Source organism: Poecilia reticulata, chromosome 9 (genome assembly GCF_904066995.2).
Source record: "Poecilia reticulata chromosome 9, P_reticulata-male-v2, whole genome shotgun sequence".
In the NCBI taxonomy this organism is placed as follows: Eukaryota; Metazoa; Chordata; class Actinopteri; order Cyprinodontiformes; family Poeciliidae; genus Poecilia; species Poecilia reticulata.
The window spans coordinates 33,811,895-33,836,105 of NC_088838.1; the positions used below are offsets into that span (position 1 = coordinate 33,811,895).

Consider the following 24,211-nt stretch of genomic DNA (forward strand, 5'->3'; position numbering starts at 1 on the left):
AGAACCTGAGGGAGTCCTCTACATGAATTATTCTCCATTTCCATTCTGGATCACTCGTTTCTCTTCTGCTTTTCTTCTCCTTGTTAGCCTGTTAGCATGTTAGCATCTCGTTGAGATTGAAGATGGAGGATTTCTAAACCCATAAAGTTGTTCTTACCGACTAACCTGCTGAGGAAAAGTGAGGATTTAAAATCCAAACATGCTAAACTCAGTCCAAAAGTTTGAAAAGCCATTAAAAATACAAACTTTTTCACATAAATATTTTTACTTGTTCTTGTCACAATAAAGTCAGATGAGCTGAATAATTTCCATTTGGTTTATTTTTTATTTTTTTCCTCTGTCTACCAAAAACTGGTTGATAAAAGTTTTCAGGCTTTTGTTTTGGTCTCAACTCGTCATTTTTTGAAGGATAATTTATAATCCATTTTATTTGCCGTTTCTCTTGTTTTTATTCATTTTGGATATTTTTCAAATGTTAATTAGACTTTAAAGTTTATTGATATTTGATAAAGTGATCTTGGATTATTGTCTCATTACCATCCATCCATCCATCCATCCATCCATCCATCTTATCCGGGTCGGGTCTCGGGGTCAGCAGCCTCAGGAGGCCCAGACTTCCCTCCCAGCCTCTTCCAGGTCCTCCAGGAACCCCAAGGCGTTTCCAGGCCATAGAGAGACATCGTCCCTCCAGGTGTCCTGGGTCTCCCCTCCTCCAGGTGGGACCTGAACTCCTCACCAGGGAGGCGTCCAGGAGGCATCCTGACCAGATGCCCGAGCCTCAACTGGCTCCTCTGGACGTGGAGGAGCAGCGGCTCTACTCTGAGTCCCTCCCGGATGACCGAGCTTCTCTCTCTAAGGGAGAGCCCAGCCACCCTGCGGAGGAGGAAACCCATTTCGGCCGCTTGTACCCGTGATCTCGTTCTTTCGGTCATGACCCAAAGCTCATGACCATAGATGAGGGTGGGAACGTAGATCGACCGGTAAATCGAGAGCTTCGCTTTTTGACTCAGCTCTCTCTTCACCACGACGGACCGGTACAGCGCCCGCTTCACGGCAGACGCTGCCCCAATCCGCCTGTCGATCTCCCTTCTTCCCTCATTATGAACAAGATCCCCAGATACTTAAACTCCTCCACTTGAGGCAGGACGACCCCCCTGACCCGGAGAAGGCACTCTACCCTATTCCGGCTCCAGACCATGGCCTCAGATCATAATCATGTCTCATTACCGTTACACAGTATTACCGCGTGTCACCATGACAGTCCTTGTTCTGATCACTCAGCTTTGATTTCATCTAACATTTGACATCATGGATGGATTTTCACTCAACAAATGAGTGAAAATCCTTCAAATGAGAGGAACATAAACGCATCTGCTGCTTATTCTGATCATATTTACGTTTCTCAACAGCACCGTCTGAATTGACTTGTAAATGTTGACGTCTTAAACAAACAGAAAACTTTTTGAATTATGCATTCTGCTTAGTAACACCGTCACGTTTTAGGAAGCCTGATGATCACATGAAAACAGAAGCATGAGCTGGTTCACTGCTGAACGCCTCCAGGTGATAATTAACCTAAAACGGGGATAAGATGTGTTAGAGATTTTTTGGTATTATCATTTTGTTGTTACTTTAGTTCATATTCAGTCTAATGTTAGTCAGTTTAAAATGTTCTCTTCTTTAATGTGTGTATTAACTGACCTGGGGGTCACAGCTGCCTGTTCATCTTCAGGTGAAACAGTTGGACCAGATTTGAACCGGGCTCAGACCGTAGGTCAGATATCGCATCTGGAACTGGGTTGCTAGTTGTTTAGGTAAATTGTTTTACGACCTTTGTTACGACCTCTGCTGTTTCCTCTGCTGTCTATCTTGCCTATCCTCCCTCTTTGAAGTTTGAAAATAAAAGACAAGCTGAACCCAAAGATTTTCAGAACGCTCTGTGAGCGGCTCAGAGGAGCAGTTGACAGAGTTTTCTCTTTTGCAAAAGCTTTAGGATTCATATACGTTGTCTGTGGTTCTTTTATGTAGGTTCTAGGAAAACACCTATCAGATGCGTAAACTCCTCCCGCTCCCAGAGTGGACCCCGGCTTTGCGTCGCTTCTTGTTCGCCTGGTTGATGTTTTCATTCTGCGTGTGTCCGGACTTCACCTGAGGCTCAGAATCTGCAACTTTCATCTGCAGCAGAGACCTCAGACTGTTATCCAGCAGGAGGCCGGATGTCTTTTCCGAACGCACGTCTCGTTTTCTGCAGCTGCGAAACGTCTGGATGTAAAATCCAGACGGTCGGAGATCTGACTCGTCCCTGCGAAGCGGCCGAGAGTTTCGCTCCGAGACGATTTGCAAGCCGGGAGAGTGGATTTAAAACGGGGACAAAGCCTGATGTCAGAGCAGATTAATCTGACTCGACGCTCCTGTTGTTGCATTTCAGCGCCAGAAACGATGAAAAGCAGAAACGTGGTGAACGTTTCTGTAAAAATAGCCACGTCTGGCGGTGGGACATGAGCATCCGGGCGGCTCAGACGGAGGAGGAATCAGGAATAACTTGGTGCCGCAAAGAGAAACGTGAGAAACGTGAGCATGTTGAACTTAGCAGGACGATAAAAGCTGATAGAAGAGAGAGAAATGTGAAAATAAAACAACTGGAGGAATATTTTAGCTCCTATTTATGGAATTTTCTAAAGTTTCATGTTATGTATTTAGTGCTTTCTTGCATCCAGATTATTTTATTGCTTATTTTTTAATTATTTTTTGTTCCTTTTCCTTCTTTCTTCCCTCCTGTTGACTGAGTCTCAGTTATTAGTCTGAATTATTCCAACGTAAGGCGTACATTTAGGAAACCATGACAACCAGATTGCTAATCCCAGATTAGCTGCTTTACAGTCTTTGCTTTATTTATGGTCTTTATTTCTTACGTTTCCAGGAATTACAGCAGATTTAGTGGCACAAACGTTTGTTGTTCTCAATCGATTCACAATCTGGTAGCGAATCAGTTGCATCACTTTGGATTCTCACATCCTGTCGATTTTTAGAGACTCGGCTGCTGAATCCAAAGCGATGAATGTGAGGAGAGTCGGCATTTGGCAGGAGGGGTGGAAACAGGATGAGAACCAAACGGAACGACGTTCCGGGAACTTACAGACTTTACAGAACATGCAGAAGATTAAATGTTCAAAGAACTGAAGGCGTGCTTCTTAAATGTTCGCAGTAAATTCCAGCTCTATTTGAATATTCAGATCTTCAATGTGGAGCCTATTGAACAAGTAGCACAAGAACAATATTTAGGAATCATTCTGGATGCTCAGTTAGCTTTCAAGAGCCATGTCGATAAAATCTGCAAAACTGTTAGATCAAATATAAATTGCTTTAAAGTTATTAGACAAGGCTGCACAGTGGCGCAGTTGGTAGAGCTGTTGCCTTGCAGCCAGAAGGTTCTGGGTTCGATTCCCGGTCTTTCTGCATGGAGTCTCCATGTTCTCCCTGTGCATGGTGGGTTTTCTCCAGGTACTCTGGTTTCCTCCCACAGTCCAAAAACATGACTGTCAGGTTAATTGGTCTGTCTAAATTCTCCCTAGGTGTGAGTGTGTGTGTGCATGGTTGTGTGTCTCTGTGTTGCCCTGCGACAGACTGGCGACCTGTCCAGGTGACCTGTCCAGGTGACCTGTCCAGGTGACCCCGCCTCTCACCCGGTACGCCAGCTGGAGAGGCAGCAGCACCTCCTGACCCCACTGAGGGACAAGGGTGTTAGAAAATGGATGGATGGATGATTAGACATTGTTGGACACGTCACTGTGCAGAGATGCTTATGAACTCACTGATCCTCACATTATGGAGCTACTGTCTGGTCTCAAACCTCTAGCAAGTCTTTATAATCGGGCCTTAAAGGTTTTATACCAAAAGCCAATTAGATTCCATCATTGTCGCATTTTGGCTAAATTTGGAATTTTGGATTTTACAAATTTCCTAAATTCTAACGTTTTAGAACTGATTTTTAAGTGTTTAAATGGACTAGCACCCATGCCATTAAGCGATTGCATACAGACATTGCAGGGCAGTAGCAGATCCACCAGAGCAGCCTTGGAGGGAAATTGTAAGGTTCCCTTTCGAAGAACCACTTTTGCTCAAAGTGCAAAGTGTCTGTGAGAAGATCTGCAGCTTGGAACTCACTTCCTGTTCACTTAAAGTCTGCAGCCATTTCAGTACGTTCAAAAATCAAACAAAACTCTGGTTATGTCAAAAACAGACCTGTACTCATTTTTATTTATTTTTTTACACTTCTCTGAATATATTATGTCGTGTTGTTTCAAATTATTTCACTTCAATTTTTAGAGTTTTTATTTTTAGGGAAAAAAAAGCCCATCTAGGGACAAGTGCTGCGAATCAGCTGCTGCTGCTGCACCATGATGCTAACATGGGATGATGTTTCATTCAGTTTGTCTATGTAAATGTGTGTTATTTCTTACTTTTCCTGAAACTACAGCGTAACTGGAAAATATGGAAAATATAAGAATATAAGAAGCTAACAAAAGTTTAGCTTCTTTGCAGCTCTGCAAGGTTTTATCCTAAAATCTCTGCAGAGGGAGAAATCAGGCAAAATGGAACATTTCTGTAAATTCAGATACTTTTCTTGAGTTTTCAGGATAAATTCCTGATTTCACTTCCTCTCGGGTTGCAAATTATTTAGCTTGGACTCACTGGGAAACTTTTTGGAAACTATAAGTTTGATTGTTTCTTAAAAAGCGATAATAAATTCCAGCTTGTAATTATCAAAATGTCCCTCCATCCATTTTCTTTACACCCTTGTCCCTCAGTGGGTCAGGAGGTGCTGCTGCCTCTCCAGCTGGCGTTCCGGGCGAGAGGCGGGGTCACCTGGACAGGTCACCTGGACAGGTCGCCAGTCTGTCGCAGGGCAACACAGAGACACACAACCATGCACACACACACTCACACCTAGGGGCAATTTGGAGAGACCAATTAACCTGACAGTCATGTTTTTGGACTGTGGGAGGAAACCGGAGAACCTGGAGAAAACCCACCATGCACAGGGAGAACATGGAGACTCCATGCAGAAAGACCAGGAATCGAACCCAGAACCTTCTTGCTGCAAGGCAACAGCTCTACCACTGTGCAGCCCCACACAGAGCAACATCTAAATAAAAACTTAATTAGCAGGTTGGGCTGTTTAAAGATCAGTAATCGGAGATCAACTGCAATCGGTGCTGCAGCCCTACTCCAAACTATGCAAATGGCTAATTTGCATTTCCTTTTATTCTTCTTTTTTTGTGACATTTTAAAAGTGCACCATGCACAGGGAGAACATGGAGACTCCATGCAGAAAGACCGGGAATCGAACCCAGAACCTTCTTGCTGCAAGGCAACAGCTCTACCAACTGCACCACTGTGCAGCCCAATTATCAAATGTTCCTGACATTTTGTTAATATTGAGTCATAATCGTTGTTGAGTGTAGATTTTTAATTAACTGTGTTTATTTCACCTTTTTTGACTTCAGTTATGATAATAATTAGACTTACAGTCAGGTTTTGTGTTTTAAAGCTTTCCACAAATTATTTTAAATTGTTCAAATTCTTTCATTTTTGCACATAATTGAGCAAATTAGTAATTTTCAGTTGTTTGTTTTTGTGTGAGTATAAAAAAAAGATGCTTGTTGTGTGAAAATGATCAGATTGGGCATCGCTGGTTGATATTTCTGCTTGTTAGTTGTTGTTTCTGTCCGACTGCGAGGCGTTTTTCTGTGACTGACGGGAAGTTATTGGTTCCAAAACATGGAAATCAGGCCGGCAGAGAGCAGCGGGAAGCTCCCAGGTGAATTTCAGAGAAAAGCCGGAGCTTCGGATGTTTCTCAAAATGAGCGAGTGACCTTGAAGGAATGCGTTTCCTCCTCTTCTGTTACATTCACCTCCTGTGAATATAATTTAGTTCTTCAGGTTTGACTCTAGCAGATTTAACAGAGGAAGCTCAGAAATTGAGATATCAATTTTTGAAAACAAACACTTGTGTTTTGGTGAACGCGTCGATCTCTCTGCTGTTTTCTGAAGCAGATTTTTCTTCTTCTTCTTTTGGAATTTAACAAGATCCGTCGAGCTGGACGGGACTTTGATGAGGTTTTCCAGAGGCTACGATAAATTCAGGCTAACTGGTCAGAAGGTTGAGGCTGTTTCTATAGAGTGGAATATTTTTACCATTTGCTACACAGAAAGAGATTCAGCTCGTTTTTTAAAGTAAATACATTTTAATTTTACAGAAACATTGGAAATAAATTCAGAAGCAAGAAAACTTTATCGTTATACGAAGGTAAAAAGCTTGTCAGATAAAATGTTGCACCACAATCTCATCTTTGATTAGTCTCATACATTTTTATTCCTCCACAGCAGGAATAATGAACAGTCCCTTTGGACCTTTTCTTGTCAGAAACGTTTGAAAACTTGATCAATTTGATTTAATTAAGAAAAAAAAAAAATAGCGCTGGAAAGGGAAGTAGTGCAGCTATGCTAGCTTGACCTTGACAATCTTAACATATAGATGTGCTGCAGAATTCGGTGCATTTTGGTTCAGTTACAAAATAAAAACACAACTCTGACAGATCATCAGCACAGCAGATGCTTAAGTTAGCTAATCAGGTACCCCTCTGTTAGCTTAGCTAATAGCAGCAGTAGCTAATCAACTGCTGCAGTGTTAGCTTAGCTAATAGCAGCAGTAGCTAATCAACTGCTGCAGTGTTAGCTTAGCAAATAGCAGCAGTAGCTAATCAACTGCTGCAGTGTTAGCTTAGCAAATAGCAGCAGTAGCTAATCAACTGCTGCAGTGTTATCTTAGCTAATAGCAGCAGTAGCTAATCAACTGCTGCAGTGTTAGCTTAGCTAATAGCAGCAGTAGCTAATCAACTGCTGCAGTGTTATCTTAGCTAATAGCAGCAGTAGCTAATCAACTGCTGCAGTGTTAGCTTAGCAAATAGCAGCAGTAGCTAATCAACTGCTGCAGTGTTAGCTTAGCAAATAGCAGCAGTAGCTAATCAACTGCTGCAGTGTTAGCTTAGCAAATAGCAGCAGTAGCTAATCAACTGCTGCAGTGTTAGCTTAGCAAATAGCAGCAGTAGCTAATCAATTGCTGCAGTGTTAGCTTAGCAAATAGCAGCAGTAGCTAATCAACTGCTGCAGTGTTAGCTTAGCTAATAGCAGCAGATCACTTATTAATAATCTCTGTGTGGGAAATGTTTGAGTGATTCTTAGTGTTGAATCTGGAAACATAAAGCGGCGCTGTTGTCAGTTGTTATGGCAACAAGTCTGAGTGTAGCATGACTGACACCGGGAGAGAAAACAGTGGTTTTGAGTTGATCTTTTAACGGTTTTTCTGCATTATTTTCCCCTTTGCTGTGGCGAACTTCAGGAAGTTTCCGGATGTAAGGGGGTCTCTACAAAAACCCCACAATATGGTGGAACATTTCTTCATTGACTTTAATGAGCTGTTATCTATTCTGCATCGATTACGGCTGTTTGATAATTGTGGGACATTTTAACATCCATGTCGAAAAGCTCAAAGACAAAAAAGGCTGAGTGATGTTCTTGATCGTTTTGGTTTAATTCACCATGTTAAACAAGCAACACACACACACACACACGCACACACACACACACACACACACACACACACACACACACACACACACACACACACACACACTGGACCTGATTACCAGTAAGGCTGTGAATATCTCTGTTGCTGATTTTGGCCTTTTCGATCATTTCTCTGTTATCTCTACTAGAAATCGCTCGTTCACAGAAAACACAGCAGAAACGTTTCATTTCTCGCCATAACGGAAAAGTTTCTGGGATTATTCCAACTCCTGACTCGCCACTAGGGGGCGTACAGCTTTCCTGTTGGAAGCTTGTAAATTCAACTGCAATGCCACTGTTTAACCCAAAGAGGGCAGCACTGAGCCAGGATTCAGCTGCTGAACTGCACAAATCTGGAACAAAATTCCAAAAAAAAAAACTGCAAAACAGCCGAAACACTGAGATCCTTTCACTAAAACGCTAAAAGTTGCTTTTGACGTGTCACGAATCCAACATTGACCAACATATTTCATGTGTAATGACGATTTTGATGACGGTGCTTGAAAAAAACGTAATTACTGCTTAACATTTTTATGACTTTAAAAAAGCTTTTTAAGTGAATATTTCCTTAATATTGATATTTGATTCCCTGACAGATTATTTCACTTATAACAACATTTTTCTCACGAGTGAAACAATGTGTCGGTTGAACAATATTAGGGAAATATTCGCTTTCCCACACAGCTTTAGCTGAAAAGTTGCTTTGTCTCATTTTAAGTAGTTTACAATAAACTAGACCAGAAATATTTGGTGAGTTTATCAGAAAAAAGAAGCAGATTAGGGGATTAGTTACACTGTAAAAAAAAGCCTCATTTACCTGATAATATCAGAAATGAATAGCAAGTGTGACATTTTTAAAAAAAAGAAACATAAATGCTAAAATGCTCCAGCTTGTCTCCAGTCGGATATAAAATGCTCTGCAGGTTTCCTCTATCATCTCTCCAGATTAAATCGTTTCGGACCAACTGCACCGCAGCCAGGTTGTCCAATCAGCTCGACTCTTTCCTGATTTCCCGTTTGACCTCGTTCCTCGGCAGCGTTCATGAAAGACGGGATGGAAAACAAGCGGAGGAGCAAATGGCGGCGTGGCGCGTGTTTTCAGAGCAGCAGCTGAGAGTCCATTAGCTGTTAGCGTGAAACGGCTGCGTTCGCCCACACACTCATTCAGCAGGAGCCTCCGCTGCTGCGCATCCACCTGAAAACACGCAGTCGCCTCACATCCAGTTCCGCCGTGTTGGTTAAACTACCTGCAGAGTTTAAAATAAAGCCTGAGCTGCAGCATCAGCTGCTTCCAGAGCTCCAACGTCAAGTTTTAGCATCTTTTCAGAAAATCATGGCTTCCAGAGAAGGAATCATTTACACGAAATGGAGATTATTATTTCCAAATAATGTGTTTTTAATCATTTACAGTACTAATCTGAATTTATATGGACTATAAACCTTTATACTCGCAGCCGGGTGTGAAGCGGCCGGGATGAGGCTCAGTGCCTCCAAATCCGAGGCCATGGTCTTGAGCCGGAAAAGGGTAGAGTGCCTTCTCCGGGTCAGGGGGGTCGTCCTGCCTCAAGTGGAGGAGTTTAAGTATCTGGGGATCTTGTTCATAATGAGGGAAGAAGGGAGATCGACAGGCGGATTGGGGCAGCGTCTACTGTGAAGCGGGCGCTGTACCGGTCCGTCGTGGTGAAGAGAGAGCTGAGCCAAAAAGCGAAGCTCTCGATTTACCGGTCGATCTACGTTCCCACCCTCATCTATGGTCATGAGCTTTGGGTCATGACCGAAAGAACAAGATCACGGGTACAAGCGGCCGAAATGGGTTTCCTCCTCCGCAGGGTGGCTGGGCTCTCCCTTAGAGAGAGAAGCTCGGTCATCCGGGAGGGACTCAGAGTAGAGCCGCTGCTCCTCCACGTCGAGAGGAGCCAGTTGAGGCTCGGGCATCTGGTCAGGATGCCTCCTGGACGCCTCCCTGGTGAGGAGTTCAGGTCCCACCAGCAGGAGGGGAGACCCAGGACACCTGGAGGGACGATGTCTCTCTATGGCCTGGGAACGCCTTGGGATTCCTGGAGGACCTGGAAGAGGCTGGGAGGGAAGTCTGGGCCTCCTGAGGCTGCTGCACCGCGACCCGACCCGGATAAGATGGATGGATGGATGGATGGATGGATGGATGGATGGATGGATGGATGGATATAAACCTTTTATTTGGAAAGGTGCGTTTAGCTGGAACTGGTGCAAAGCAGTTTGTAAAGATTTACAGAAATAATGTGATTAATTCAGCCTATCATAGAGAAAAATGTCATATTTTCACCATCTTTTATTTCTCCATTTATAAATGTCGAGTTCAAAACTAAATATTTAATTTGAAAGCTAACTAAATGCTCCATGTGCAGCCGCTGAACTCGCATATGCCTTGGGCCGGCTCGGCTGTTATAATCGCTCCCAGCCGATCGCCGATGTGTGAAGAACATTTATTGTTGTTATTCTGGAAACAGCGTTCAGATCCAAACCCGATTAAAACACGACAGCTGGTGACGCCTGACGGCTCGGAGGTTTGGTCTTCATGAAAACACACCGCTTTACCGCACAGCCGCTTTACCGCACAGTCGCTTTACCGCACAGTCGCTTTACCGCACATACAGCCGCTTTACCGCACATACAGCCGCTTTACCGCACATACAGCCGCTTTACCGCACATACAGCCGCTTTACCGCACATACAGCCGCTTTACCGCACACACAGCCGCTTTACCGCACATACAGCCGCTTTACCGCACATACAGCAGCGCTTTAATTGTTTCTAGGGCTGATTGCGGAGCGGCAGCCTGCAGTCAATTCCAAGGCGTCTGTATGTGTGCGTGTGTGTGTGTGTGTGTGTGTGTGTGTGTGTGTGTGTGTGTGTACGCGTGCGCGCGCGCGCGCGATGCTGGGAAACTGAAAACATGAGATCAGAGATGAAGGAGGCTGCCGTGGAAAAACGCTGGAGGAGAAAAAAGTCATCTATTCATTCAAAACACACACACACACACACACACACACACACACACACACACACACACACACACACACACACACACACACACACACACACACACACACACACACACACACACACACACACACTTCCTCTCTCTAAAGCCCGACAAGACAGACAGGGCTGATTTCTGCCTGGTAAAATAACAGGAGTGGCTGCTGCTCACTCAGGGGTTTAATGGGAGGGGAGGAGGAAGAGGAGGAGGATGAGGAGGAGGATGAGGAAGAGGAGGAGGAGGAGCAGGATGAGAATGTGGAAGAGGAGGAGGATGAGGAAGAGGAGGAGGAGGAGCAGGATGAGGATGAGGAAGAGGAGGAGGAGCAGGAGGAGGATGAGGAAGAGGAGGAGGAGGAGCAGGATGAGAATGAGGAAGAGGAGGAGGAGGAGGAGGATGAGGAAGAGGAGGAGGAGGAGGAGGATGAGGATGAGGAAGAGGAGGAGGAGGAGCAGGATGAGAATGAGGAAGAGGAGGAGGAGGAGGAGGATGAGGAAGAGGAGGAGGAGGAGCAGGATGAGAATGAGGAAGAGGAGGAGGAGGAACAGGATGAGGAAGAGGAGGAGGAAGAGGAGGAGGATGAGGATGAGAATGAGGAAAAGGATGAGGATGAGGAAGAGGAGGAGGAGGAGCAGGATGAGAATGAGGAAGAGGAGGAGGAGGAGGAGGAGCAGGATGAGGAGGAGGAGGAGGAAGAGGAGGAGGAGGAAGAGGAAGAGGAGGAGGAGCAGGATGAGGAGGAGGAGGAAAAGGATGAGGATGGGCACAAAGAGGGGAACGAGAGACGAAGAGGAAATGATACATGAAGGGCAAGAGAAAGAAACCGGTAATGATGAAGTGAAGAGAAACAGACTGGAAAGTATAACGACAAAAACAGCCGTTTGATCTCCAGTCCGTTTGTCCGGTTCTGTTCGTCTCGGAGGTGAGAGTGAGGAACGGAACCAGAACAGTGGACTCTGGTCTGAACACAAACCCAGGCTTTGGTTCTGTTGAAGGGAAATCTGCGGACCGGAGACCGCTGCTATGTTTTACACGTGACAGCAGGGCATTCTGGGTAAATGCAACCAAACCAAACGTGCTAGCCTAGCGTAGCGTATAAATGACTCGTGTTTTTTTTTTAAAAAACGAAAACGAGATAAATCCTCCAACCACTAAAATCTGACGCCGCTCCAGTTTTGTTAACATTTCGTGAAGACGGAAGTCGCTCTCGTTGTCTTCTTTAGAGTTTTCCGTGTCGTTTCCTTCAGTGGCTCCTGGTGCGGCGCCCCCACAGGCGAGGAGGGGAACAGGTTGCTCAGTTAGTTTGGATGCAGTGGGAATCAAACCACAGCAGCTGGAGACGGAACAGATGTTTCAGATTCGGCCCTGAATCCAACCAGGTCAACCAGACACCTGATAATCTGGTGTGGATTTGGGTTGGGGACCAAAACCGCAACATTTACTGTACTTAAACCTGCTTACAATAAATGATTATTGTGACAAAAGGTGGAAAAAGTGGAGGGTGTGAATACTTTCTGCTGGGACTGTAGAAGCAAATGAGAGGACAAATGTTTGTGTGAACGCCAACGGACTCTTCTGAGGTTTTCATGTTGTGTCCTGCTTGCTGCAGCGCCCCCACAGGCCAGGAGTGGATTTGAAAAATCACACCAGACGGTGTGAAAGCGAACTGCACCGGCGGAAAATGTGACAAATGTTGCAATTTTGGTCAACAATCCGACCAAATCCACCAGACTGTCAGGTGTGGGAACAGCCTGGTCCGGTAGACTTGGTCTCCAAACTAATTAAGCAACCTGTTCCCCTCCTCGCCTGTGGGGGCGCTGCACCAAGAACCACTGAAGGAAATTACACCAAAAATCTCAACATATATATATATATATATATATATATATATATATATATATATATATATATATATATATATATATATATATGTTTTTTTGTTTTTTTTTTGTAAAAATTTTTTTTAAAGGGACTCAAACATGGACGAGAGTCTGAATTTTGTTGAAAATTAGAAATAAACGATGGGAAAAGATAAGAAGACGAGTTTAATGGAAGCAAAGTAAAACAACAAAGAATCAGAATAATGGGAAAGAAGGTGGAAAATGATGAAGAGGAAGAACAAAAACAAACCCAGTCAACATAGAAAATGACTGCAGAACAAAGGAAAGAAAACATTAGTGCAGCTGGATTAAGATGATGAATGCAGTGAGGGGGAAAAATGAACGATTTATGAATAATTACATCATCGGACTGAATAAATCTCTGCCTGCATTTCTGAGCACAAATACAATCGTCTGTCATCTTTAGTGCATAAAAATGTGATTGAAGACGAAATAAAAAGGCAGAAAAACAGAGTGGAAAACAGTGTGTCTTTGTTTAATTATAGATTTTCGAGGCAGAATTAATGGAAAGCTCAGCTGGCTCCCCCGACGCCCGCCGCTCAGCCTCCCTCTCCTGATTAATTTGGGTAAAACCGGCTCTGCTCGCCCGTTAGGACGGCTCTTTGTTATTCAGCCTCGACACGGAGCGCCAGAGGAGCGCAGCAGAGGAGCGCAGGAAGCAAGAAAGAGGAGACTGCTTTGCTCCAGCTGCAGCAGATTTTTCCCACCTCCAACTGGAGAATCACACTTTAAACGGTGAAAGTGAGTTTGTGAAAGGATGATGAATTCACCTTTTTATGTAAAAACGATGCCCTGTAAACTGTAGTTATAGATCAAGCCGTGAAGGAAATACATCACAGAAACTACGACCACTTCCTGTTGTTTTCAGATTAGCGCTGAGGCTAGCGGTCATTTCTCCCGCTAACGCGTTTGTTTTGGTTGTGTTTACCCAGAATGCCCTGTGCTGTAGTCCACTTCCTGTGTTTGGAGCGGACTCTGGTCCGTTTGGTTTTCACATATGCAGCTTCTTCTGGAGAGCATTTCAGCCGAACCGAGACCGAGGCTGGTAGGAGGACCAGAGTTAGCGTTGTTGGTCCGATTAGCATTCCTCCTCAAACGAGCCACACTTTCTAGATAAATGGAGTTGGATTAAAGCGGACTGAACAGGTGGGGATAATCCCTTAAAACACAGACAGAAAACTCATGTAAGAGCACAAGAAAAAGAAAATCCTGAGCCTGGTTGCCATGGTGATTCCCACCATTACTGGAATCGAGGGGGTCGTGACCAAATTCTGGGGTTGCATTTGAATAAATCGCAGCGATGCTACAAATCAAAGGTTTGAACGACCTTTTCAGTATGTTATTGAGCTTAGCACAGTGGTTCTTAACCTTTTTGAGGTACCGAACCCACCAGTTTCATATGTGCATTCACCGAACCCTGTAGTGATAAATAAAATATTATATTTTTCCCCCAAATTCAAGACATAGGGGTGACTCAACTAGAGTCTAGTTGGGTCACCCCCAACTACCCAACTAAACTCTAGTTGGGTCACCCCCAACTAGAGTCTAGTTGGGTCACCCCCAACTAGACTCTAGTTGGGGGTGACCCAACTATACTCTAGTTGGGCCACCTTCAACTAGAATATAGTTGGGTCACCCCCAACTACCCAACTAAACTCTAGTTGGGTCACCCCCAACTAGAGTCTAGTTGGGTCACCCCCAATTACCCAACTAAACTCTAGTTGGGTCACCCCCAACTAGAGTTTAGTTGGGTCACCCCCAACTAGACTCTAGTTGGGTCACCCCCAACTAGAGTCTAGTTGGGTCACCCCCAATTACCCAACTAAACTCTAGTTGGGTCACCCCCAACTAGAGTTTAGTTGGGTCACCCCCAACTAGACTCTAGTTGGGTCACCCCCAACTAGAGTCTAGTTGGGTCACCCCCAACTACCCAACTAAACTCTAGTTGGGTCACCCCCAACTAGACTCTAGTTCGCTCGCCCCCGGCGACCCAACTATACTCTAGTTGGGCCACCTTCAACTAGAATATAGTTGGGTCACCCCCAATTACCCAACTAAACTCTAGTTGGGTCACCCCCAACTAGAGTTTAGTTGGGTCACCCCCAACTAGACTCTAGTTGGGTCACCCCCAACTAGAGTCTAGTTGGGTCACCCCCAATTACCCAACTAAACTCTAGTTGGGTCACCCCCAACTAGAGTTTAGTTGGGTCACCCCCAACTAGACTCTAGTTGGGTCACCCCCAACTAGAGTCTAGTTGGGTCACCCCCAACTACCCAACTAAACTCTAGTTGGGTCACCCCCAACTAGACTCTAGTTGGGGGTGACCCAACTATACTCTAGTTGGGCCACCTTCAACTAGAATATAGTTGGGTCACCCCCAATTACCCAACTAAACTCTAGTTGGGTCACCCCCAACTAGAGTTTAGTTGGGTCACCCCCAACTAGACTCTAGTTGGGTCACCCCCAACTAGAGTCTAGTTGGGTCACCCCCAATTACCCAACTAAACTCTAGTTGGGTCACCCCCAACTAGAGTTTAGTTGGGTCACCCCCAACTAGACTCTAGTTGGGTCACCCCCAACTAGAGTCTAGTTGGGTCACCCCCAACTACCCAACTAAACTCTAGTTGGGTCACCCCCAACTAGAGTCTAGTTGGGTCACCCCCAACTATACTCTAGTTGGGCCACCTTCAACTAGAATATAGTTGGGTCACCCCCAACTACCCAACTAAACTCTAGTTGGGTCACCCCCAACTAGAGTATAGTTGGGTCACCCCCAACTAGAGTCTAGTTGGGTCACCCCCAATTACCCAACTAAACTCTAGTTGGGTCACCCCCAACTAGAGTTTAGTTGGGTCACCCCCAACTAGACTCTAGTTGGGTCACCCCCAACTAGAGTCTAGTTGGGTCACCCCCAATTACCCAACTAAACTCTAGTTGGGTCACCCCCAACTAGAGTTTAGTTGGGTCACCCCCAACTAGACTCTAGTTGGGTCACCCCCAACTAGAGTATAGTTGGGTCACCCCCAACTAGAGTCTAGTTGGGTCACCCCCAACTAGAGTCTAGTTGGGTCACCCCCAATTACCCAACTAAACTCTAGTTGGGTCACCCCCAACTAGAGTCTAGTTGGGGGTGACCCAACTAGACTCTAGTTGGGGGTGACCCAACTATACTCTAGTTGGGGGTGACCCAACTATACTCTAGTTGGAGGTGGCCCAACTATACTCTAGTTGGGCCACCTCCAACTAGAATATAGTTGGGTCACCCCCAACTACCCAACTAAACTCTAGTTGGGTCACCCCCAACCAACTAGAGTCTAGTTGGGTCACCCCAAGATCACCAAGTCTTCTTAAAGGTAGAGTATCTGAGATCAGTTCTTCAAAATATAATCAGCGTTTTCAGTTGAGCTGACTGTACAGGAACGACCCAAGGTGTTTAAAATCTGCCACAGTTTCAACAGGTTGGCCATCGAGAGAAACTGGAACCACTTTAAGGTTTTGTTTAGATTATTTCACTGTCCACTTTTAAAGTTCGTCTTAAAACCCATTTATTTTACTTGGCTTTCAACTCCAGGGGGGATCTAGTTTTAAATTGTATGTTTTGTTTTTAAACTGTAAGAGTTTTTTTATTTTTTTATTGTTATGTTGTGTTTTAATGTACAGCACTTTGTATCAGCTGTGGTTGATACACTTTATTTGGTACTATACCAAATAAAGCTGGTATGGTATTTAATTAGCTCTATATTCTTAAGAGAATTAAAAATGTATAACAAATAATAAAGACTTTGCGGTATTCTGATTTAGTAATGTAATCATATTAGTGTGTTACCACCCCCACACCACTAGAGGCAGTAGCAACCCCGTAAAGATTGTGTCTACACAAGTGTGTCTTTACCTCCGCGGTCGGCAGAGGCTCCGCCGAACCCCTGAGACCGAACCCCTGAGACCGAACCCAGATTAAGAACCACTGGCTTAGCAGAAGCCTGGTAGCTCGGAGCTGATAGACCAGAGGTTGAGTGGAAAAACCTGAAATACACGCAGGTACTTTAATGTGATGTCATTATTATTACAGGAAGTCCTGCGGAAAATAGTTTCCACCTTATTATTCCTTAAAAATAAAATAATGATGTCAGAATGAGACAGGCGGTGACTTAAAATGGTTTGTTTGTGGATTTTTTTGTTTTTTGCCGGTTCTCTGTTAAACGTGGAACATTACCGCCACCCAGTGGTCGGTTTGGGAACATGTCACTCACAGGCTGCACTTTGACTTGCCTAATTTAAAATAAACGCTGCTTTCATCAAACAAATGAAAGCAAACACAGCTTTAGGAGAGCTTTGAAGGAGAATTGCAGTTATAACATTTAAAATGAACACGTTTTACCGTCTGTGAGGAAGAGGAGGGTCGATGTTGATGAAGAAGATGGCTGTGTGTTTGTGCACAGCTTCAGGGTCCGTGAATATTTTATATTTGTTTGGGTCTTTGTGTACCTGGCGCTCCTCTGTGGCTTAGTTGGGAGCGAAGCTTTTGAGTTTCTCTTTGTCTTTTTGTTGCGCAGAAATGCCAAAGAGCTTACAAAACAAGATATTAGAAAGTCATGAAAATAAAATCAATGTCTGCGAAGCTGAAAGCATCAGCAGGGATACAAACCTTCTTCACACAGCATCACTTTCAGCACAATCCTGGAGGAGATCACAAACAAGCTGATAGAGTCGTCAACATGATTAGAATTTAATGGATTCCTGACGAGAAGATTATAATCCAGAATTATGACAGCATTATTTTGTTCTTTGAAGTTTAGATCTACACCTCCTTCGTTGGTGTCATAAAACAAACGAAGATATCAGCCGAGGTTGATAGGAGGAGAAACTGTTGGTGTGATTTCCAGGTCCGCCTACAAAACCTCCGTGTGGTTCGGCTGAAGTGAACTCTGGTTCAGTTCAAATGTTTGTGTGAACGCCAACGGACTCTTCTGAGGTTTTCATGTTGTGTCCTGCTTGGTGCAGCGCCCCCACAGGCCAGGAGTGGATTTGAAAAATCACACCAGACAGTGTGAAAGCGAACTGCACCGGCGGAAAATGTGACAAATGTTGCAATTTTGGTCAACAATCCGACCAAATCCACCAGACTGTCAGGTGTGGGAACAGCCTGGTCCGGTAGACTTGGTCTCCAAACTAATTGAGCAACCTGTTCCCCTTTTCGCCTGTGGGGGCGCTGCACCAAGAACCACTGAAGGAAATGACACAAAAACCTCAACATATACATATATGTTTATGTATTTTTTAATTTTTTTGTAAAATCGTATGAGTGTTTGTGTCTTGTCTGCGTATCGGTCTATGGATGCAAAATTAGCATTTTGCTAAATCCGGTATATTCGTGACTACATTGTATGTTTGTTAATGTCCAACGTAAATAAAATAAATTCTTAAATCAATTAATCAAACCATGGCTGGGCCCAATAAGGGTAGAGGGTCAGGTTGGCTTGTGTAGCTTATTGTTCCTTAACAAATAAAATCATAATGTGAAAAACGTTTTTTTCATTTACTCCGGTTACATTTGTTTATTATTCATTTGTACGTTCAAAGTCTTTAATTTTGGTAGTTTCAGCACTCCATACATTCATTTATAAGTAGAGTAAAAGGATGATAATTGATTTTTGTAGTGAATAAACATGCTTTGTTGCATTTTATTGCATTTCCTGCCCTTTAAAATTAGAAACCTTTATCTGGAGGATGTTTAATTTGTTTTTTTTTTCTCTCCAGCAGCAGGTTTGTGTTTTTATCGTCAGTTTTCTGTGGCTGTGCTTCAGCCGGTGACTCCTGCCGTTTGGTTCTGGGTGTTTGCAGAAAGCAAAGCTACACAAACCGCCGGGATCCGGAGTTTTGCTTCTGTTGTTAATTTGCTCTGTGAATTTGTGGGAGACGTCTTTGGAGGTGTTTGTCTGCAGCTGTGTGTGAGTGAACAGGTTGTTTCAAGAACCACTGAGGAGTTAATACCTTTTGTTTTATTGCTGTTTAGCATTGTAAATTTGCAGAGCTTGGGAAGGATTTAACATAAATTTAGAGCAACACGCAGCTTCTCAGTATCCCTGGATTAAAAGTTCTTAATGATGGCTTTGGAAGCTTTGATTCGTGCAGCTAAAAACAATTATTTTACAAAGTTAAGCCAAAAGTAAACATCACTAATACTGAGGAAAATGATGAAATCCAAATCAAATCAGCTGACAGGAAACCAGATTTTAACAGATTTGCCTCAGGTTTTACATTTTAAATTAACAAAACAATTAAGCATATTTAGATTCTGAGAAACTGTGAAAATGATTTTTAGTAATGTAAAATAAAATGTAAAGATGTTTTTCTTTTTAAAATGTATTGAAGATGTACTCACTTAAGGCTTTTTTGTACAATATTATAAAGACATGAAAATAAACAAATAATTAAATTCTTTTTTAAAATGAGACTTAACATTTTAATTTTCTAAAAAGAAAAACGCAACATTCCTTTAGTGAATGAGTGATCAATTTGTAGCAAAACAATTCTTCTAACATCAACATGTGATATTAAATGATGATATTATATGATATAATGATATTAAAGGCCCACAGGACAACGGGTTCGGGGGAAAACGGAAGAGTTTTGTTGCGTTTGTAGTGCGCATTTACACGAAACCACCGAATGTTTTCTCTAACAACGGCACAGATTGAAAACGGGTTCCAGAGAGCGATGTTTCTGAAACGTGCCGTTTTCCGTTGTGGTGTAAACGGAGAAAACGGATCTTTTCTTCCAGAGAATCCCCAGCTCATGCATAGTATGACGCAAAACATAGCTGCTTCCTACAATCCACAGAAGAAGAAGAAACTACTCACAATGCTGGTGTTACTGTTTCCCCATCAGATTCGGTTCCCTCAGCGTCTCTTCACCGCTCCGCACCGCCCAGGTGGCAAAATACACGGCTGCTTGTTCAGCGCTCTTATGTAGAGAACTACGGACCAGGACCAGCCCGGCTCCAGACCAGTTTAACAGGAGGGGCACCGACTTATTTTGGGGGGCAAAATGAGTCTACGTAGCTGAACATAGACAACATCAGTAGCCTACAGGCTACTTGTTAACAAGCTTAACGTGCTGTGTTGATATTAGCCAGTCATCTTTTAGCTATCATCACCTGCATCCAACAGCTTTACTAAACTCAGTCGGTTAGTTCGGGGGAAAAACTGTGCAGTTTATGTTATTCTGGTTTGCTGCCATGATTCTAACACACACCTGCGCAGCAGCATCAGGTCTCCTTCGCTGCCTCTCAGGTGTAAACCCAGCGCGAGCGTCTCAGCTTTCATGTTGCGTTTGAAGGCGGCTCGGAAAAACAGGTTACGACTTGTTAGCGACGGATAAAACTGTTTTAACTGCTGAAAAGGGTAACAGAGGACACGGATATGGGACGTGCGGGAACTCCTATTTTATCAAATTGATATAGGAATAACAGACTGTTGGCCATTCCAAGGTAAAAACAATAAACAGCTTCCAGTCCGGGCCGCTACAGACACCGTGAAAGCTCAAACAACGTGTTTCAGCAAAGTTATCCCACTTTTTCCAACTGCATAATCAGACGCACACAATGCGTGTTCTCTCACGGAAATCCACATGCCTTCAAGTACAACTGTTTTTTAAACACATGCGCACTTTCAAAGTTTCAAAGAACCTAGCACCAACTAGGCGCAGCGAGAGCATTACACGTTTTCGATGTGCAGCGTTACTGTGTGAACACAGATCGTAATCAGAAGTTCTCGTGTAAACGATCCAACAAAAACGGATCGTTGTCGTGTAAACGCCCCCTTAGTTTTGGTTTATTTACTGCTTTCAATGTGTTCTTTTGGTAATTTGCCTTTTTTGAATCTGAAAACTCCAATTAGCAATTAATTGATTACTAAATGAGTTGATTATTTAAATCATCGATTAATCATGATTAATCAGATTAAAGTAGAGTGATGTGGTTAATCTGAAGAGGAGTTTTGGGTGAAAGGTTTTTATTTTCAGATGAATTTATTTACAGAAACGCGTCGTGTTGCATCACTTCCTGATTCATGAAGGTTTTAAATGCTTAAATCCTCATGAAGAAAATCTTTGCTGCTGCTGAAACAAAAGGCAACCCGAAGTCTTTTGTTTTTCCTGCCGCGGAAATGAGAGATCTCCTCTCGTCAGATGTAAGGAGACGTGTGAGCCGCTGGCTGATCCTCATAATGACACAACGGAGACTCGACTCCTGTTTCTGGGAACCTCGGAGCGGCTCAGAGCGCCGGGCCTGATGTGAGACGACGGCTTCCTTTACGGCTCTTTAAATCACTCAAGAACAAAAGCAGTGAGGTTTCTGTCAGGCTTGTAATCTTTATTAAGTCGTGATGATGGTGAGAAGGCGCCGCCGCCGCCGCTCTCTCAGCAGACTTATCCCCCCCGCAGCGGTTGTAATTGTTCTCATAATAAGTGCTGGTGATAAGACCTGCAAGCCGCCGGTGACGAGGATTTCATTACACGTTGCCATGGTGATGGTGATAGTTATGACTGTTTGAAAAGCTAAAAACGTTGTTCCGGGTTTTATTAAGCTTCAATCGCGACTAGACAGTCTGCAAAAAGAGAAATATCTCCAGATATTATGAATTAAACCCCAGAGGGACTTTCGGTTACAACAAACTTTAATAGCTGGATTAATAGGTTATGGAATTTTTCTTATTAAATTCATTTAATACTTTGCAATTTGTAGAAAAGTGTCCTTGAGTTAACAGCACCTTTTTCCTTTTTCCTTTAATAAAGCTTCATTCTCACCTTCATCATTTTTTGCTCAGTGACTCAAATCACTTCTTTTAAAATGCTCAGATGAATTTAATCCTTCTGTTTGCGTGAGACCAGAGGAGAGTTTATTCCTCGTGACTGAAAAAGATCAGCAATATGAAATTAATAACTCAAGAAATGTAAAAGATTAATTGATGCTACCACATTTAATGAAAACATGTCTTTTAAAATATGTTCCGTTCTACGGAAGAGGATTAGGGACAGTTTAAAAAAAAAATCTGACTTTGTTCTCAGAAGATTAAAGTCAAAATTTAGGGGAAAAAAAGTCTGAATTTTGAAATTAAAGTCAGAATTGTGTGGAAAAAGTCAGAAGTTTGAGAAAAATGTTAAATTCTGAAATGAAAGTGAAAATTTTGAAATTAAGTCAGGATTTTTAAAAAATCGGAAATTTTAAATTGAATCAATAATTTTGAGAAAAAAGTCAGAACTCTCTTTTTTTTCTATGACCCTAATCCTCTTCTGTACCATACAACTGAAGAAAAATCCCATTTAAATGATCAGAAACTTTTGTTATGAATCTAATGAAAGTGTTTTTTTATTTCAGATGGACCCCATGTTCACAGTCCCAGCCCCCCCGGCTCCAGGCCACCCCGGGGCCCCCGGATCTTCCCTGCCCTCTGTCCCCTCGTTCTCCTCTCCGGCCCTGCCCACTTCCAACCCCAAGCCGCTAACGGTCCGGACGCGGTCCGTCGGCACCAACACGCAGGACGGAGGCGCTCCGGGCCCAGCGGACGGGGACCCGGCCTTCTTGGGGCCCTGTCAGCCCGGAACCAGCGTCAACCTGGAGGGAATCGTCTGGCACGAGACGGAAGAAGGTCAGGAAGGTTCTGGAAACTCTACATCTATGGCTGGAAGCAACATGGACACGAGATTATCTGATTCATAATCATAGATAATGTCATGTTGCAGACATTTCAAAGTATATGAATAAAATAAGCTCAAATTTTAATAACCAGCCCAAACCTTTATATCCAGTCTGTCTTCAAGAGCAGAACCCGCCCAATCTGGCAACCCGCCCAATCTGGCAACAAAGTCAATCAAACAATTCAGACTTTAGTAAAAGTCAACATTTGTGGTTTTAATTTAAGATCATTTGGAACAGAGATGTCTGGGAAACTTTACCAAGCTGAAACCCGCCCAATCTGGCAACCCGCCCAATCTGGCAACACTGCCCCATTTCTTCCAAGTAATGGAGGGAATCGCCATGGCAACCGCTGACTCAGCATTTTCCTCTCTTTTTTTTTTTTTTAACTTTTTTATCTAGATTGTTTGATTTTTTTTTTCCCATCTCTATTTTTTTGTAATTTCCTCAGGAAATCAGAAGATATTCTGAACCCTCAATCAAAAACTAAAAGATACAGTAACAGTGAAATGAACCGTTTTAAAAAAAAACCTCAATATTATTTTTGCTCCTTCAAAGAGTCGCTTAATGAATTAAATTGAAAAGTGTGAGTGTGTTTGTGGGGGTTTAGATGCTCCAAGCAGAAAGAGTGAAGCTTGTTTCTGTTCCAGGTTTTTCAGTTTATTTGCACTTTAAAAACAAAAAACAAAAAAACCTGGAAAAATAACCCAAATCTCTGTGGGCGCGGAGCGGGAATCCTCCAGAGAGGCCTTTCGGTTCAAATGGAGAAGAAAAGCCGAACCAGATCCAGTCCGACGGTGCAAAACGGCACCGTGGGACCGCTGGGCCGCGGATCAGATGGGCGGATGATTCACCGGCTGATCCGGGCGCCGGGCGCTTTGATTTCCGGTTAACGAGGAAGCCGCGCCGCGCTGCGCCGCGCCGCGCCGCGCCGCGCGTCTCCACGGAGGCGTAATGAATAAATCTCCGCGTCGTCTCGCTCTGCCAGCCGCCGGGTCTCTGATGCTGGCTGCTGGTTTCAGTGGAGAGAAGCGTTTGAATCCCAGCCCAGCGTTAATTAACGCTGAAGAGGAAAAACAGACGTAAAAAGAGACAGAGAGGAAAACATGTCTGCTGTCTTCAAGCGGGGGCAAAGCGGCACTTAGACCAAGTTTTATGGAGTGAAAAAAGGCTCAAAATTTAGGTAGCTAACTCACATTAAGCTTCATTAATCAAGCTAATATTTCTTAATGAGACAAAGTGACAACTGAGGTCCCTAAATGTGGATCAATCAGACAAATGGAAATGGAGAGAAGCAATGAATGTGTGAGAAATAAAAACTCTTTAATCATCCAAGTCATTTATTTAACTTCATTCATTATAAACTGTGTTTTAGGGAAAAGTTTTAGATTATATTAGAGCTGCAGTATTTTATGTCTCATATTCTGTCATGTCATGACAGAATGAGTCAGATAATCTGTGAAAAATTTATCCACTCTAACTTCTATTGCTAACTAGAAACAACCAATCAGAGAGAGGGGGCGGGGCTTAATGCTGTTATTTACGCTCCTTCTCCGCGATGCTACAGCTAGCAGAGCTTGTTGTGAATGCTAAGGCTAGTTAGCATAGCCTCCGATGACGGTGGATAAACAGTTTTCTTGCAACATTAACTTGTTTCTCCACCATTAGCACTTTAAGCATCGAGTACATGAGACTGATTGACAGCGCTAAGACCACCTCCTGGCTCTGATTGGTTGGTTTTGTTTGTGAGCGGTTCGTTCCTTCAACACTAAAGCATTTTAACAATCAGCAGGAGTTAATAAAGCCTGCAGCTGCAGCAGCTCCACTGACGGCTGCTAAACTCTGAACATAAATATCTTTTCTCAGAGCAGCAAACGGCACAGAACTACAACAGATCAGATGATTTTGTTTCTGTTTGATCTTTAGATTATTGACTGACCAATCAATAACCTAACTTAAGTTCTAAC

General features: G+C 43.5%; 1 protein-coding gene and 1 long non-coding RNA gene across 2 annotated transcripts in view; both read left to right on the forward strand.

Moving 5' to 3' along the window:
* znf608 (zinc finger protein 608) overlaps nt 1-24,211 on the forward strand; it is a 59,313-nt gene that overhangs the window by 7,832 nt on the left and 27,270 nt on the right. The window contains exon 2 of the mRNA XM_008419502.3: nt 21,927-22,197. Coding sequence (XP_008417724.1) covers nt 21,927-22,197 — 271 coding nt within the window. The remainder of the gene's footprint in view (nt 1-21,926; nt 22,198-24,211) is intronic.
* LOC145552928 (uncharacterized) lies at nt 986-2,958 on the forward strand. The gene is made up of 3 exons (XR_014089063.1): nt 986-1,563; nt 1,715-1,814; nt 2,029-2,958. It is a non-coding gene; the product is annotated as an uncharacterized LOC145552928 (long non-coding RNA).